Source organism: Oncorhynchus clarkii, chromosome 13, assembly GCF_045791955.1.
Source record: "Oncorhynchus clarkii lewisi isolate Uvic-CL-2024 chromosome 13, UVic_Ocla_1.0, whole genome shotgun sequence".
Lineage (NCBI taxonomy): Eukaryota > Metazoa > Chordata > Actinopteri > Salmoniformes > Salmonidae > Oncorhynchus > Oncorhynchus clarkii.
The window spans coordinates 65,235,569-65,252,855 of NC_092159.1; the positions used below are offsets into that span (position 1 = coordinate 65,235,569).

Sequence of the window (17,287 nt, forward strand, 5' to 3'; positions counted from 1 at the left end):
ACGGTCAGACCTACACACACACAGACAGACAGAGAGAGTGGAAACTGAGCTGCACTTCCTAACCTCCTGCCCAATGTATGACCATATTAGAGAGACATATTTCCCTCAGATTACACAGATCCACAAAGAATTCGAAAACATATCCAAATTTGAAAAACTTCCATATCTACTGGGTGAAATTCCACAGTGTGCCATCACAGCAGCAAGATTTGTGACCTGTTGCCACGAGAAAAGGGCAACCAGTGAAGAACACACACCATTGTAAATACAACCCATATTTATGCTTATTTATTTTATCTTGTGTCCTTTAACCATTTGTACATTGTTAAAACACTGTGTGTATATATATATATAATATGACATGTGTAATGTCTTTACTGTTTTGAAACCTCTGTATGTGTAATGTTTACTGTTAATTTTTGTTGTTTTTCACTTTATATATTAACTTTGTATGTTGTCTACCTCACTTGCTTTGGCAATGTTAACACATGTTTCCCATGCCAATAAAGCCCTTGAATTGAATTGAATTGAATTGAGAGAGAGAGACGGTCAGACCTACACACAGACAGACAGACAGAGAGAGAGAGAGACGGTCAGACCTACACACACACAGACAGACAGAGAGAGAGAGAGACGGTCAGACATACACACACACAGACAGACAGAGAGAGAGAGAGACGGTCAGACCTACACACACACAGACAGACAGAGAGAGAGAGAGAGACGGTCAGACCTACACACACACAGACAGACAGACGGAAGGACGGACAGACGGACGGACAGACAGACAGACAGACAGACAGACACAAAGACGGACAGACAGAAGGACAGACAGAAAGACGAAAAGACGGACAGACAGACAGACAGACAGACAGACAGACAGAGAGAAGGACAGACAGAAAGATGGACAGACAGACAGACGGACAGAGAGACAGAGGGACAGATAGACGGACACATTCAGAACAAGGAGAGAGCACTATGTTCAGTATGAGGACCAGACTTCATGTCTCTGTGTCTTTCTGTGTATCTCTGTGTTTTTCTGTGTGTCTATGTGTCTTTCTCTGTGTCTCTGTGTCTTTCTGTGTGTCTCTGTGTCTCTGTGTGTATCTGTGATGTTTGTGTCTCTGTGTGTCTCTGTGTGTCTGCGGAATGTGTGTCTCTGTGTCTCTGTGTGTCTCTCTGTGTGTATCTGTGATGTATGTGTCTCTGTGTGTCTGCGGTGTGTGTCTCTCCGAGGTGTGTGTCCTCACCTGCTTTACACATCATGGAGGCCAGCAGCTTGGAGACAATAGACCCTCTCTTCCTCATCTTACACTGTTTACTGTAAGGGAAGTAGGGGACCACCCCGGTGATACTCCTGGCACAGGAAGTCCTGCACGCATACACCATGATCAACAACTCCATGATGGTAGTGTTAACATCCCTGGAGACAGAGAGAGATACACCATGATGGTAGTGATCACATCCCTGGAGACAGAGAGAGAGAGAGATACACCATGATGGTAGTGATCACATCCCTGGAGACAGAGAGAGAGATATACACAATGATGGTAGTGATTACATCCCTGGAGACAGAGAGAGAGATACACCATGATGGTAGTGATCACATCCCTGGAGACAGAGAGAGATATACACCATGATGGTAGTGATCACATCCCTGGAGACAGAGAGAGATATACACCATGATGGTAGTGTTCACATCCCTGGAGACAGAGAGAGAGAGATATACACCATGATGGTAGTGTTCACATCCCTGGAGACGGAGAGAGATATACACCATGATGGTACTTTTCACATCCCTGGAGACAGAGAGAGAGAGATATACACCATGATGGTAGTGATCACATCCCTGGAGACAGAGAGAGAGAGATAGACACCATGATGGTAGTGTTCACATCCCTGGAGACAGAGAGAGAGATATACATCATGATCAACAACTCCATGATGGTAGTCTCCACATCCCTGGAGACAGAGAGAGATATACACCATGATGGTAGTGTTCACATCCCTGGAGACAGAGAGAGATATATACATCATGATGGTAGTGTTCACATCCCTGGAGACAGAGAGAGAGATATACACCATGATGGTAGTGATCACATCCCTGGAGACAGAGAGAGAGAGAGAGAGATACACCATGATGGTAGTGATCACATTCCTGGAGACAGAGAGAGATATACACCATGATGGTAGTGATCACATCCCTGGAGACAGAGAGAGATATACACCATGATGGTAGTGTTCACATCCCTGGAGACAGAGAGAGATATACACCATGATGGTAGTGATCACATCCCTGGAGACAGAGAGAGAGAGAGACAGAGAGAGAGATATACACCATGATGGTAGTGATCACATCCCTGGAGACAGAGAGAGATATACCCCATGAAGGTAGTGATCACATCCCTGGAGACAGAGAGAGATATACACCATGATGGTAGTGATCACATCCCTGGAGACAGAGAGAGAGAGAGAGAGAGATACACCATGATGGTAGTGATCACATCCCTGGAGACAGAGAGAGACAGAGAGAGATATACACCATGATGGTAGTGATCACATCCCTGGAGACAGAGAGAGATATACACCATGATGGTAGTGTTCACATCCCTGGAGACAGAGAGAGATATACACCATGATGGTAGTGATCACATCCCTGGAGACAGACAGAGAGAGAGATATACACCATGATGGTAGTGATCACATCCCTGGAGACAGAGAGAGACAGAGAGAGATATACACCATGATGGTAGTGATCACATCCCTGGAGACAGAGAGAGATATACACCATGATGGTAGTGATCACATCCCTGGAGACAGAGAGAGATATACACCATGATGGTAGTGATCACATCCCTGGAGACAGAGAGAGAGAGAGATACACCATGATGGTAGTGTTCACATCCCTGGAGACAGAGAAAGATATACACCATGATGGTAGTGATCACCTCCCTGGAGACAGAGAGAGATATACACCATGATGGTAGTGTTCACATCCCTGGAGACAGAGAGAGATATACACCATGATGGTAGTGATCACATCCCTGGAGACAGAGAGAGATATACACCATGATGGTAGTGTTCACATCCCTTGAGACAGAGAGAGATATACACCATGATGGTAGTGATCACATCCCTGGAGACAGAGAGAGAGAGAGACAGAGAGAGAGATACACCATGATGGTAGTGATCACCTCCCTGGAGACAGAGAGAGAGAGAGAGAGAGAGAGATACACCATGATGGTAGTGATCACCTCCCTGGAGACAGAGAGAGAGAGAGAGAGAGAGAGCGATACACCATGATGGTAGTGATCACCTCCCTGGAGACAGAGAGAGAGAGAGAGAGAGAGAGAGATACACCATGATGGTAGTGATCACATCCCTGGAGACAGAGAGAGATATACACCATGATGGTAGTGATCACCTCCCTGGAGACAGAGAGAGAGAGATAGACACCATGATGGTAGTGTTCACATCCCTGGAGGCAGAGAGAGATATACACCATGATGGTAGTGATCACATCCCTGGAGGCAGAGAGAGATATACACCATGATGGTAGTGATCACCTCCCTGGAGGCAGAGAGAGATATACACCATGATGGTAGTGATCACCTCCCTGGAGACAGAGAGAGATATACACCATGATGGTAGTGATCACATCCCTGGAGACAGAGAGAGAGAGAGAGAGAGAGAGATACACCATGATGGTAGTGATCACATCCCTGGAGACAGAGAGAGATATACCCCATGATGGTAGTGATCACATCCCTGGAGACAGAGAGAGATATACCCCATGAAGGTAGTGATCACATCCCTGGAGACAGAGAGAGATATACCCCATGAAGGTAGTGATCACATCCCTGGAGACAGAGAGAGATATACACCATGATGGTAGTGATCACCTCCCTGGAGACAGAGAGAGAGAGATATACACCATGATGGTAGTGATCACATCCCTGGAGAGTGATGTTTGATAGAAGGTTTGATAGAGAGGGCTCAGTTATAGCCAGTAGTGTGTTTGATAGAGAGGTTTGAGTGCTCTGTTATAGCCAGTAGTGTGTTTGATAGAGAGGTTTGATAGAGAGGGCTCAGTTATAACCAGTAGTGTGTTTGATAGAGAGGTTTGATAGAGGGCTCAGTTATAACCAGTAGTGTGTTTGATAGAAGGTTTGATAGAGAGGGCTCAGTTATAACCAGTAGTGTGTTTGATGGAGAGGTTTGAGTGCTCTGTTATAGCCAGTAGTGTGGGTGTGTTTTGATAGAGAGGTTTGAGGGCTCTGTTGTATCCAGTAGTCTGGGTCTGTGTGATAGAGTGTTTGGTAGAGACGTTCGATGGCTCTGTTATATCCAGTAGTGTGGGTCTGTGTGATAGAGTGTTTGATAGAGAGGTTTGAGTGCTCTGTTATATCCAGTAGTAAGGGTCTGTGTGATAGAGTGTTTGATAGAGAGGTTCGAGGGCTCTGTTATAGCCAGCAGTGTGGGTCTGTGTGATAGAGTGTTTGATAGAGAGGTTCGAGGGCTCTGTTATAGCCAGCAGTGTGGGTCTGTGTTCGTACTTAGACACTGTCTGGATGATGAAGACATCTTTGCCTCGAACAGACTCCTGGATCTGCACACGCGTTTCTACACAAAGAGAGAGAGAGACAGAGAGAGAGGGTGAGAGGGGGAGGGGAGAGAGAGAGAGAGAGAGAGAGAGAGAGAGAGAGAGAGAGAGAGAGAGAGAGACAGAGAGAGAGAGAGAGAGAGAGAGAGAGAGAGAGAGAGAGAGAGAGAGAGAGAGAGAGAGAGAGAGAGAGACAGACAGACAGACAGACAGACAGACATAATTAAATTGTTAAATTACGAGCCTAGTTTGGGAAATGAGAGGTGTCAAAGCCCTTGAGCCCAGCAATGGCAGGAGAGTCACACAACCTCCCCCACCCAAATGCAGAGGCATTTGATGCCCCCTCCCTCTGTGCAGAGGTCATTAAAATACCCCTTATGAAATGACAAGGAGAAAGTACAAAAATAAGCTCCTTGTGGACAATCAAGAGACACGTTTTACTGACTGCTCCCGTTGGTAAGCAACTTACTCTTCCACACAGACCCCTGGTACAGTACTATATTAACCAGACCATCCCCTGGCACAGTGTTATATTAACCAGACCATCCCCTGGTACAGTGCTATATTAACCAGACCATCCCCTGGCACAGTGCTATATTAACCAGACCATCCCCTGGCACAGTGTTATATTAACCAGACCATCCCCTGGTACAGTGCTATATTAACCAGACCATCCCCTGGCACAGTGTTATATTAACCAGACCATCCCCTGGTACAGTGCTATATTAACCAGACCATCCCCTGGCATGGTGCTATATTAACCAGACCATCCCCTGGTACAGTGCTATATTAACCAGACCATCCCCTGGTACAGTGCTATATTAACCAGACCATCCCCTGGTACAGTGCTATATTAACCAGACCATCCCCTGGCATGGTGCTATATTAACACAGGCCATCCCCTGGCATGACACAGTGCTATATTAACCAGACCATCCCCTGGTACAGAGCTATATTAACCAGACCATCCCCTGGTACAGAGCTATATTAACCAGACCATCCCCTGGCACAGTGCTATATTAACCAGACCATCCCCTGGTACAGTGTTATATTAACCAGACCATCCCCTGACACAGTGTTATATTAACCAGACCATCCCCTGGTACAGTGCTATATTAACCAGACCATCCCCTGGTACAGTACTATATTAACCAGACCATCCCCTGGTACAGTGCTATATTAACCAGACCATCCCCTGGTACAGTGCTATATTAACCAGACCATCCCCTGGCATGACACAGTGCTATATTAACCAGACCATCCCCTGGTACAGTGCTATATTAACCAGACCATCCCCTGGCACAGTGCTATATTAACCAGACCATCCCCTGGTACAGTGCTATATTAACCAGACCATCCCCTGGCATGGTACAGTGCTATATTAACCAGACCATCCCCTGGCACAGTGCTATATTAACCAGACCATCCCCTGGCACAGTGTTATATTAACCAGACCATCCCCTGGCACAGTGCTATATTAACCAGACCATCCCCTGGTACAGTGCTATATTAACCAGACCATCCCCTGGCATGGTACAGTGCTATATTAACCAGACCATCCCCTGGCACAGTGTTATATTAACCAGACCATCCCCTGGTACAGTGCTATATTAACCAGACCTTCCCCTGGTACAGTGCTATATTAACCAGACCATCCCCTGGTACAGTGCTATATTAACCAGACCATCCCCTGGTACAGTACTATATTAACCAGACCATCCCCTGGTACAGTGCTATATTAACCAGACCATCCCCTGGCACAGTGTTATATTAACCAGACCATCCCCTGGCACAGTGCTATATTAACCAGACCATCCCCTGGCACAGTGCTATATTAACCAGACCATCCCCTGTTAGTGTTATATTAACCAGACCATCCCCTGGCACAGTGTTATATTAACCAGACCATCCCCTGGCACAGTGCTATATTAACCAGACCATCCCCTGGCACAGTGCTATATTAACCAGACCATCCCCTGTTAGTGCTATATTAACCAGACCATCCCCTGGCACAGTGTTATATTAACCAGACCATCCCCTGGTACAGTGCTATATTAACCAGACCATCCCCTGGCATGGCACAGTGCTATATTAACCAGACCATCCCCTGGTACAGTGCTATATTAACCAGACCATCCCCTGGCACAGTGCTATATCAACCAGACCATCCCCTGGCACAGTGCTATATTAACCAGACCATCCCCTGGTACAGTGCTATATTAACCAGACCATCCCCTGGCACAGTGCTATATTAACCAGACCATCCCCTGGCACAGTGCTATATTAACCAGACCATCCCCTGGTACAGTGCTATTTTAACCAGATAATCCCCTGGCATGACACAGTGCTATATTAACCAGACCATCCCCTGGCACAGTGCTATATTAACCAGACCATCCCCTGGCACAGTGCTATATTAACCAGACCATCCCCTGGTACAGTGCTATATTAAAACACTACCCCTCTGTTCAAATCAAATGTTATTGGTCACATGGTTAGCAGATGTTATTGGTCACATGGTTAGCAGATGTCATTGGTCACATGGTTAGCAGATGTTATTGGTCACATGGTTAGCAGATGTTATTGGTCACATGGTTAGCAGATGTTATTGGTCACATGGTTAGCAGATGTTATTGGTCACATGGTTAGCAGATGTTATTGGTCACATGGTTAACAGATGTTATTGGTCACATGGTTAGCAGATGTTATTGGTCACATGGTTATCAGATGTTATTGGTCACATGGTTAGCAGATGTTATTGGTCACATGGTTAGCAGATGTTATTGGTCACATGGTTAGCAGATGTTATTGGTCACATGGTTAGCAGATGTTATTGGTCACATGGTTATCAGATGTTATTGGTCACATGGTTAGCAGATGTTATTGGTCACATGGTTAGCAGATGTTATTGGTCACATGGTTAGCAGATGTTATTGGTCACATGGTTAGCAGATGTTATTGGTCACATGGGGGTGTGAGTGTAGTGAAATTCTAGTGAAATTCTTGTGCTTCTAGATCCGACAGTGCAGCAGTATCTAACAGGTAATATCTAAGCTATTCCACAACAAAACCTAATATCTAAGCTATTCCACGTAGTGCTTGTCGTATTCCTGGTTGTATTCCTGGTCGTAGTGCTGGTCATATTCCTGGTCGTAGTGCTGGTCATAGTGATGGTTGTATTCCTGTTCGTAGTGCTGGTCATAGTGATGGTTGTATTCCTGGTCGTATTCCTGGTCGTAGTGCTGGTTGTATTCCTGGTCGTATTCCTGGTCGTATTCCTGTTCGTAGTGATGGTCGTATTCCTGGTCGTAGTGATGGTCGTATTCCTGGTCGTATTCCTGGTCGTAGTGCTGGTTGTATTCCTGGTCGTATTCCTGGTCGTAGTGCTGGTTGTATTCCTGGTCGTATTCCTGGTCGTAGTGCTGGTCGTATTCCTGGTCGTAGTGCTGGTCATATTCCTGGTCGTAGTGCTGGTCATAGTGATGGTTGTATTCCTGGTCGTATTCCTGGTCGTATTCCTGCTCGTAGTGCTGGTTGTATTCCTGGTCGTAGTGATGGTCGTATTCCTGGTCGTATTCCTGGTCGTATTCCTGGTCGTAGTGCTGGTCATATTCCTGGTCGTAGTGCTGGTCATAGTGATGGTTGTATTCCTGGTTGTATTCCTGGTCGTAGTGATGGTCGTATTCCTGGTCGTATTCCTGGTCGTAGTGCTGGTCGTAGTGCTGGTCGTATTCCTGGTCGTATTCCTGTTCGTAGTGATGGTCGTATTCCTGGTTGTATTCCTGGTCCTAGTGATGGTCGTATTCCTGGTCGTATTCCTGGTTGTATTCCTGGTCGTAGTGATGGTCGTATTCCTGGTCGTATTCCTGGTCGTAGTGCGGGTCGTAGTGCTGGTCGTATTCCTGGTCGTATTCCTGCTCGTAGTGATGGTCGTATTCCTGGTCGTAGTGATGGTCGTATTCCTGGTCGTATTCCTGCTCGTAGTGCGGGTCGCAGTGCTGGTCGTATTCCTGGTCGTATTCCTGGTCGTAGTGCTGGTCGTAGTGATGGTCGTATTCCTGGTCGTATTCCTGTTCGTAGTGATGGTCGTATTCCTGGTTGTATTCCTGGTCGTAGTGATGGTCATATTCCTGGTCGTAGTGCTGGTCATATTCCTGGTCGTAGTGCTGGTCATAGTGATGGTTGTATTCCTGGTCGTATTCCTGGTCGTATTCCTGCTCGTAGTGCTGGTTGTATTCCTGGTCGTAGTGATGGTCGTATTCCTGGTCGTATTCCTGGTCGTATTCCTGGTCGTAGTGCTGGTCATATTCCTGGTCGTAGTGCTGGTCATAGTGATGGTTGTATTCCTGGTTGTATTCCTGGTCGTAGTGATGGTCGTATTCCTGGTCGTAGTGCTGGTCGTAGTGCTGGTCGTATTCCTGGTCGTATTCCTGGTCGTATTCCTGTTCGTAGTGATGGTCGTATTCCTGGTTGTATTCCTGGTCGTAGTGATGGTCGTATTCCTGGTCGTATTCCTGGTTGTATTCCTGGTCGTAGTGATGGTCGTATTCCTGGTCGTAGTGCGGGTCGTAGTGCTGGTCGTATTCCTGGTCGTATTCCTGCTCGTAGTGATGGTCGTATTCCTGGTCGTAGTGATGGTCGTATTCCTGGTCGTATTCCTGCTCGTAGTGTGGGTCGTAGTGCTGGTCGTATTCCTGGTCGTATTCCTGGTCGTAGTGATGGTCGTATTCCTGGTCGTATTCCTGGTCGTATTCCTGTTCGTAGTGATGGTCGTATTCCTGGTTGTATTCCTGGTCGTAGTGATGGTCGTATTCCTGGTCGTAGTGCTGGTCATATTCCTGGTCGTAGTGCTGGTCATAGTGATGGTTGTATTCCTGGTCGTATTCCTGGTCGTATTCCTGCTCGTATTCCTGCTCGTAGTGCTGGTTGTATTCCTGGTCGTAGTGATGGTCGTGTTCCTGGTCGTATTCCTGGTCGCATTCCTGGTCGTAGTGCTGGTCATATTCCTGGTCGTAGTGCTGGTCATAGTGATGGTTGTATTCCTGGTTGTATTCCTGGTCGTAGTGATGGTCGTATTCCTGGTCGTATTCCTGGTCGTAGTGCTGGTCGTAGTGATGGTCGTATTCCTGGTTGTATTCCTGTTCGTAGTGATGGTCGTATTCCTGGTTGTATTCCTGGTCGTATTCCTGGTCGTATTCCTGGTTGTATTCCTGGTCGTAGTGATGGTCGTATTCCTGGTCGTATTCCTGGTCGTAGTGCGGGTCGTAGTGCTGGTCGTATTCCTGGTCGTATTCCTGCTCGTAGTGATGGTCGTATTCCTGGTCGTAGTGATGGTCGTATTCCTGGTCGTATTCCTGGTCGTATTCCTGGTCGTAGTGCTGGTCGTATTCCTGCTCGTATTCCTGCTCGTAGTGATGGTCGTATTCCTGGTCGTAGTGATGGTCGTATTCCTGGTCGTAGTGATGGTCGTATTCCTGGTCGTAGTGATGGTTGTATTCCTGTTCGTAGTGCTGGTCGTAGTGATGGTCGTATTCCTGGTCGTAGTGCTGGTTGTATTCCTGGTCGTAGTGATGGTCGTATTCCTGGTCGTAGTGATGGTCGTATTCCTGGTCGTAGTGATTGTCGTAGTGCTGGTCGTAGTGATGGTCGTATTCCTGGTCGTAGTGCTGGTCGTATTCCTGGTCGTATTCCTGCTCGTAGTGATGGTCGTATTCCTGGTCGTAGTGATGGTCGTATTCCTGGTTGTAGTGATGGTCTTATTCCTGGTCGTAGTGCTGGTCGTAGTGCTGGTCGTATTCCTGGTCGTATTCCTGCTCGTAGTGATGGTCGTATTCCTGCTCGTAGTGATGGTCGTAGTGTTGGTCGTAGTGATGGTCGTATTCCTGGTCGTAGTGCTGGTTGTATTCCTGGTCGTAGTGATGGTCGTATTCCTGGACGTATTCCTGGTCGTAGTGCTGGTCGTATTCCTGCTCGTAGTGCTGGTTGTATTCCTGATCGTATTCCTGGTCGTATTTCTGGTCGTATTCCTGGTCGTATTCCTGGTCGTATTTCTGGTCGTATTCCTGGTCGTAGTGCGGGTCGTAGTGCTGGTCGTATTCTTGTTTGTAGTGCTGGACTTATTCCTGGTCGTAGTGCTGGTTGTATTCCTGTTTGTAGTGCTGGTCTTATTCCTGGTCGTAGTGCTGGTTGTAGTGCTGGTCTTATTCCTGGTCGTAGTGCTGGTTATGCTGGTAAATTGACGTCTCTCTGATATCCAATAGCTCTTCCCGGTTGTATGTGATAAAACTTCAATAAAACTTTTAAGGACTAGAAGCAAAGCTGCCATCTCTATTGGTGCCATCTCTATTGGTGCCATCTCTATCAGCACCATCTCTATCGGTGCCATCTCTATCAGTACCATCTCTATCAGTACCATCTCTATCAGTACCATCTCTATCAGTACCATCTCTATCGGTACCATCTCTATTGGTGCCATCTCTATCAGTACCATCTCTATCAGTACCATCTCTATTGGTGCCATCTCTATTGGTGCCATCTCTATCAGCGCCATCTCTATCAGTACCATCTCTATCGGTGCCATCTCTATCGGTGTCATCTCTATCGGTGCCATCTCTATCAGTACCATCTCTATCAGTACCATCTCTATCGGTGCCATCTCTATCAGTACCATCTATATCAGTGCCATCTCTATCGGTGCCATCTCTATCAGTACCATCTCTATCAGTACCATCTCTATCGCCGCCATCTCTATCGGTGCCATCTCTATCAGCGCCATCTCTAGCGATGCCATCTCTATCGGTGCCATCTCTATCTCTGCCATCTCTATTGGTAACATCTCTATTGGTGCCATCTCTATCGGTGCCATCTCTATCGCTGCCATCTCTATTGGTGCCATCTCTATCAGTGTCATCTCTATCAGTGCCATCTCTATCAGTACCATCTCTATCGGTGCCATCTCTATCAGTGCCATCTCTATCGGTGCCATCTCTATCAGTGCCATCTCTATCAGTGCCATCTCTATCGGTGCCGTCTCTATCGGTGTCATCTCTATCGGTGCCATCTCTATCAGTACCATCTCTATCAGTGCCATCTCTATCGGTGCCATCTCTATCGGTGTCATCTCTATCGGTGCCATCTCTATCAGTACCATCTCTATCGGTGCCATCTCTATCGCTGCCATCTCTATTGGTGCCATCTCTATCAGTACCATCTCTATCAGTACCATCTCTATCAGTACCATCTCTATCGGTGCCATCTCTATCGGTACCATCTCTATCGGTGCCATCTCTATCAGTGCCATCTCTATCGGTGCCATCTCTATCAGTACCATCTCTATCGGTACCATCTCTATCGGTACCATCTCTATCAGTACCATCTCTATCAGTGCCATCTCTATTGGTGCCATCTCTATCAGTACCATCTCTATCAGTGCCATCTCTATCAGTACCATCTCTATCGGTGCCATCTCTATCGGTGCCATCTCTATCAGTACCATCTCTATCAGTGCCATCTCTATCGGTGCCATCTCTATCGGTGCCATCTCTATCGGTACCATCTCTATCGGTGCCATCTCTATCGGTACCATCTCTATCAGTGCCATCTCTATCAGTACCATCTCTATCAGTACCATCTCTATTGGTGTCATCTCTATCAGTGCCATCTCTATCAGTACCATCTCTATCGGTGCCATCTCTATCAGTGCCATCTCTATCAGTACCATCTCTATCAGTACCATCTCTATTGGTGTCATCTCTATCAGTGCCATCTCTATCAGTACCATCTCTATCGGTGCCATCTCTATCGGTGCCATCTCTATCAGTACCATCTCTATCAGTGCCATCTCTATCGGTGCCATCTCTATCGGTGCCATCTCTATCAGTACCATCTCTATCAGTACCATCTCTATCAGTGCCATCTCTATCGCTGCCATCTCTATCAGTACCATCTCTATCAGTACCATCTCTATCGGTGCCATCTCTATCAGTGCCATCCTTTCAGTGCCATCTCTATCAGTACCATCTCTATCAGTACCATCTCTATCGGTGCCATCTCTATCAGTGCCATCCTTTCAGTGCCATCTCTATCAGTACCATCTCTATCAGTACCATCTCTATTAGTGCCATCTCTATCGCTGCCATCTCTATCAGTACCATCTCTATTAGTGCCATCTCTATCAGTACCATTTCTATTGTTGCCATCTCTAGGTCAGACCAGACCTCTTCATTATATAACCTCACAGACGAGCAACCCCCAGTGGAAAGTCAACCTCCCAGCACAGAGTACTTCTCCCTCATTGAAATGAAGGATTAATTCACCCAGCTGGAGGTAAGGCAGGTGGAGCTGGAGCAGCAGGTGATTACACTCCAGTCAGCACAGACCCAGACAACAGTCCAGCTCAACAACACCCCCTTAACCAGACCTGGAGAGCTGGAGGTGGAGAGAGACATATCTGCAACTCTGGACTGTGGTGAGACAACTTCAACAGGAGAAAGAGCAGGAGAACAACAGAGCACTAGAGGAGAGGATCAGACTGCTGGGGGAGAGGGTGAGGGGGGATGGGTGAGAGGGTAATGGCGTGTGACAGAGAGGTTTGAAGGTCAGAAGTCAGGGGTCAGAGTCTCACCTCTATTGTCTTCCTGGTACACCTGCACCTTCCCAAGCTCCACCCCCAGACGCCTGCACACGGGAGACATAGCCAATGAAAAGAGAGCACAGGGAGAGCTGACCAATGAAAAGCCAGAGTGTGTGTGTGTGTGTGTGTGTGTGTGTGTGTGTGTACTGACTCTCCTATCCTTTTGCTGATCTCCCTGGAGGAGGGGTGTGAGTTGGCGCTGAAGATGACCAGGCCTCCTTCGGTGTGGTTCATAACCGGGGGGGACCGGCCACTCTGCTCCCCAGCCTCAGACGGCCTATCCCTGGGCACCCACGCTGCACTCAGCCCTTCCTACAGCGGAACCAGGGACCCCCAAACACACACACAGTTAATCAATCAATCCACTTGTCTGGAACAGTGTTACTACCAACATAACACATCATAACACATCATAACACATCATAACACATCATAACACATCATAACACATCATAACATAACACATCATAACACAACACATCATAACACATCATAATACATCATAACACATCATAACACATCATATCATAACACATCATAACACATCATAACATAACACATCATAACATAATACATCATATCATAACACATCATAACACATCATAACACATCATAACACATCATAACATAATACATCATAACACATCATAACACATCATAACACATCATAACACATCATAACACATCATAACACATCATAACATAATACATCATAACACATCATAACACATCATAACACATCATAACACATCATAACACATCATAACACATCATAACACATCATAACATAATACATCATAACACATCATATCATAACACATCATAACACATATAACACATCATAACATAACACATCATAACACATCATAACACATCATAACACATCATAACACATCATAACACATCATAACACAACATAACACATCATAACACATCATAACACAACATAACACATCATAACACATCATAACATAACACATCATAACACATCATAACATAACACATCATAACACATCATAACATAACACATCATAACACATCATAACACATCATAACATAACACATCATAACATAACACATCATAATACATCATAACACAACACATCATAACATAATACATCATAACATAATACATCATAACATAATACATCATAACACATCATAACACATCATAACACATCATAACACATCATAACACATCATAACACATCATAACATAATACATCATAACATAATACATCATAACACATCATAACACATCATAACATAACACATCATAACACATCATAACACAACACATCATAACACATCATAACACATCATAACACATCATAACACATCATAACACATCATAACAGAACACATCATAACACATCATAACACATCATAACATAACACATCATAACACATCATAACACATCATAACACATCATAATACATCATAACACATCATAACACATCATAACACATCATAATACATCATAACACATCATAACACATCATAATACATCATAACACATCATAACACATCATAACACATCATAATACATCATAACATAATACATCATAACACATCATAACACATCATAACACATCATAACACATTATAACATAACACATCATAACACATCATAACACATCATAACATAACACATCATAACACATCATAACACAACACATCATAACACATCATAACACATCATAACATAACACATCATAACACATCATAACATAACACATCATAACATAACACATCATAACACATCATAACATAACACATCATAACACATCATAACACATCACATCATAACACATCATAACACATCACATCATAACACATCATAACACATCATAACACATCATAACACATGTTACATATACATGTTACATATGGTGTGTTATGTTGTGATATGTTATGACAACACATCATACCATAAGATCAGAAAACAGAACATATGGTTCAGAATGAATGCAATGAAGGACTCATCATCCACATAATAACGGCCTGTAAAACAGAGACACGTTATAAACGGAATTCAGTATTCATGCTTTCCTCTCCTGACTCCCGGATGCGCTCAGCGCGCCGTCTGCTGATGAGCGGACGGACGCACAGATTTTGATTTGCGCTCAGTCTCGGTAAACACAGCAAAATACAACGTTTAAAAACCACACAAAAAAAACCACAACATTGAAACGTCACAGACGGACCTGCTGTACTCACCAGTTTGTGTTTGTAGTGTAACCGCGTTGTATGATGTTGGATGATTTCGCAGTTTGTAAACGTCTCAACCTGTTCCTCCAAGCCCGGTCTACTGAGTATGATGGACAAGGCGTCTCGGCCAATCACAGACCAGGAATCACGACGGATAAAAAATTTCACCCAACCCTCGTGTTGATCGTAGAGGGAAGACGTCATCACGTCTACATTGAATTTGAATCTGATTCTGAACAGTTATTACATCCCCCCCAAAAACTATTTTGCCAGGTGTTTGGTCGGGTGTGTTTAGGTTACACACAGACTTGAGAAGACTAGCTACCAAGTTTATCAGATTTGTGGTGCTGGGGGGGTTATAATGCGCAAAAATACACATTGTGGAAGAAAAAAGAGATAGCAGAGATAGTACGTCCCGCACACACATACTATCTCTACACCTTTAACGTAGTCAACGTGTCGCTACGATAACTTTTTTTTAAAACCTTTTAATTCGTTTTTTTTTAAAGGTTACAAACATCCTTATCCCTCAGCACGGCAGGATCATGACAGAGAGCATGCTCCTAGGTCGACCACTAGATGTCACTGCTGTCTCTGTTTTTACCAGACAGACCCATCCTGCCAAGGCAGCAGCTACTCTTCCTGGGGTTTATTATGGATCCCCATTAGTTCCTGCCAAGGCAGCAGCTACTCTTCCTGTGGTTTATTATGGATCCCCATTAGTTCCTGCCAAGGTAGCAGCTACTCTTCCTGGGGTTTATTATTGATCCCCATTAGTTCCTGCCAAGGTAGCAGCTACTCTTCCTGGGGTTTATTATGGCTCCCCGTTAGTTCCTGTCAAGGCAGCAGCTTCCTGGGGTCCAGCAAAATGAAGGCCGTTTATACAACAGGACAGGAGACAGACAGCGGGAACAGGGCTGAACACTATCTACCCTACACAACATTATGCTTTATGATGCTATATTCTATATAATTAAGCAATAAGGCACGAGAAGGTGTGGTATACGGCCAATATACCACGGCTAAGGGCTGTTCTTACGCACGACGCAACACGGAGTGCCTGGATACAGCCCCTTAACCGGGGCTGAACACTATCTACCCTACACAACATGATGCTTTATTTTTAATTTCAGTCAGTTAAGAACAAATTCTTATTTTCAATGACGGTCTAGGAACAGTGGGTTAACTGCCTGTTCAGGGGCAGAACGACAGATTTGTACCTTGTCAGCTCGGGGGATTTGAACTTGCAACCTTTCGGTTACTAGTCCAACACGCACTAGGCCACCCTGCCGCCCCGGTGCTATATTCTATATTCTATATAATTAGGCAATAATGCACGAGAAGGTGTGGTATACGGCCAATATACCACGGCTAAGGGCTGTTCTTATGCACGACGCAACACGGAGTGCCTGGATACAGCCCCTTACAGTGCCTTGCGAAAGTATTCGGCCCCCTTGAACTTTGCGACCTTTTGCCACATTTCAGGCTTCAAACATAAAGATATAAAACTGTATTTTTTTGTGAAGAATCAACAACAAGTGGGACACAATCATGAAGTGGAACGACATTTATTGGATATTTCAAACTTTTTTAACAAATCAAAAACTGAAAAATTGGGCGTGCAAAATTATTCAGCCCCTTTACTTTCAGTGCAGCAAACTCTCTCCAGAAGTTCAGTGGGGATCTCTGAATGATCCAATGTTGACCTAAATGACTAATGATGATAAATACAATCCACCTGTGTGTAATCAAGTCTCCGTATAAATGCACCTGCACTGTGATAGTCTCAGAGGTCCGTTAAAAGCGCAGAGAGCATCATGAAGAACAAGGAACACACCAG

At 45.1% G+C, this 17,287-nt stretch overlaps 1 protein-coding gene across 1 annotated transcript in view; it reads right to left on the bottom strand.

Moving 5' to 3' along the window:
• LOC139424111 (phosphoribosyl pyrophosphate synthase-associated protein 2-like) overlaps positions 1-15,532 on the bottom strand; it is a 26,072-nt gene extending 10,540 nt beyond the window's left edge. The window contains exons 1-5 of the mRNA XM_071175808.1: positions 15,457-15,532; positions 13,387-13,547; positions 13,227-13,279; positions 4,557-4,623; positions 1,251-1,423 (exon numbers count right to left, since the gene is read on the bottom strand). Of these exons, the coding sequence (XP_071031909.1) occupies positions 1,251-1,423; positions 4,557-4,623; positions 13,227-13,279; positions 13,387-13,469 (376 nt within the window). The 5' untranslated portion in view covers positions 13,470-13,547; positions 15,457-15,532. The remainder of the gene's footprint in view (positions 1-1,250; positions 1,424-4,556; positions 4,624-13,226; positions 13,280-13,386; positions 13,548-15,456) is intronic.
• Between the last annotated feature and the right edge of the window lie 1,755 nt (positions 15,533-17,287).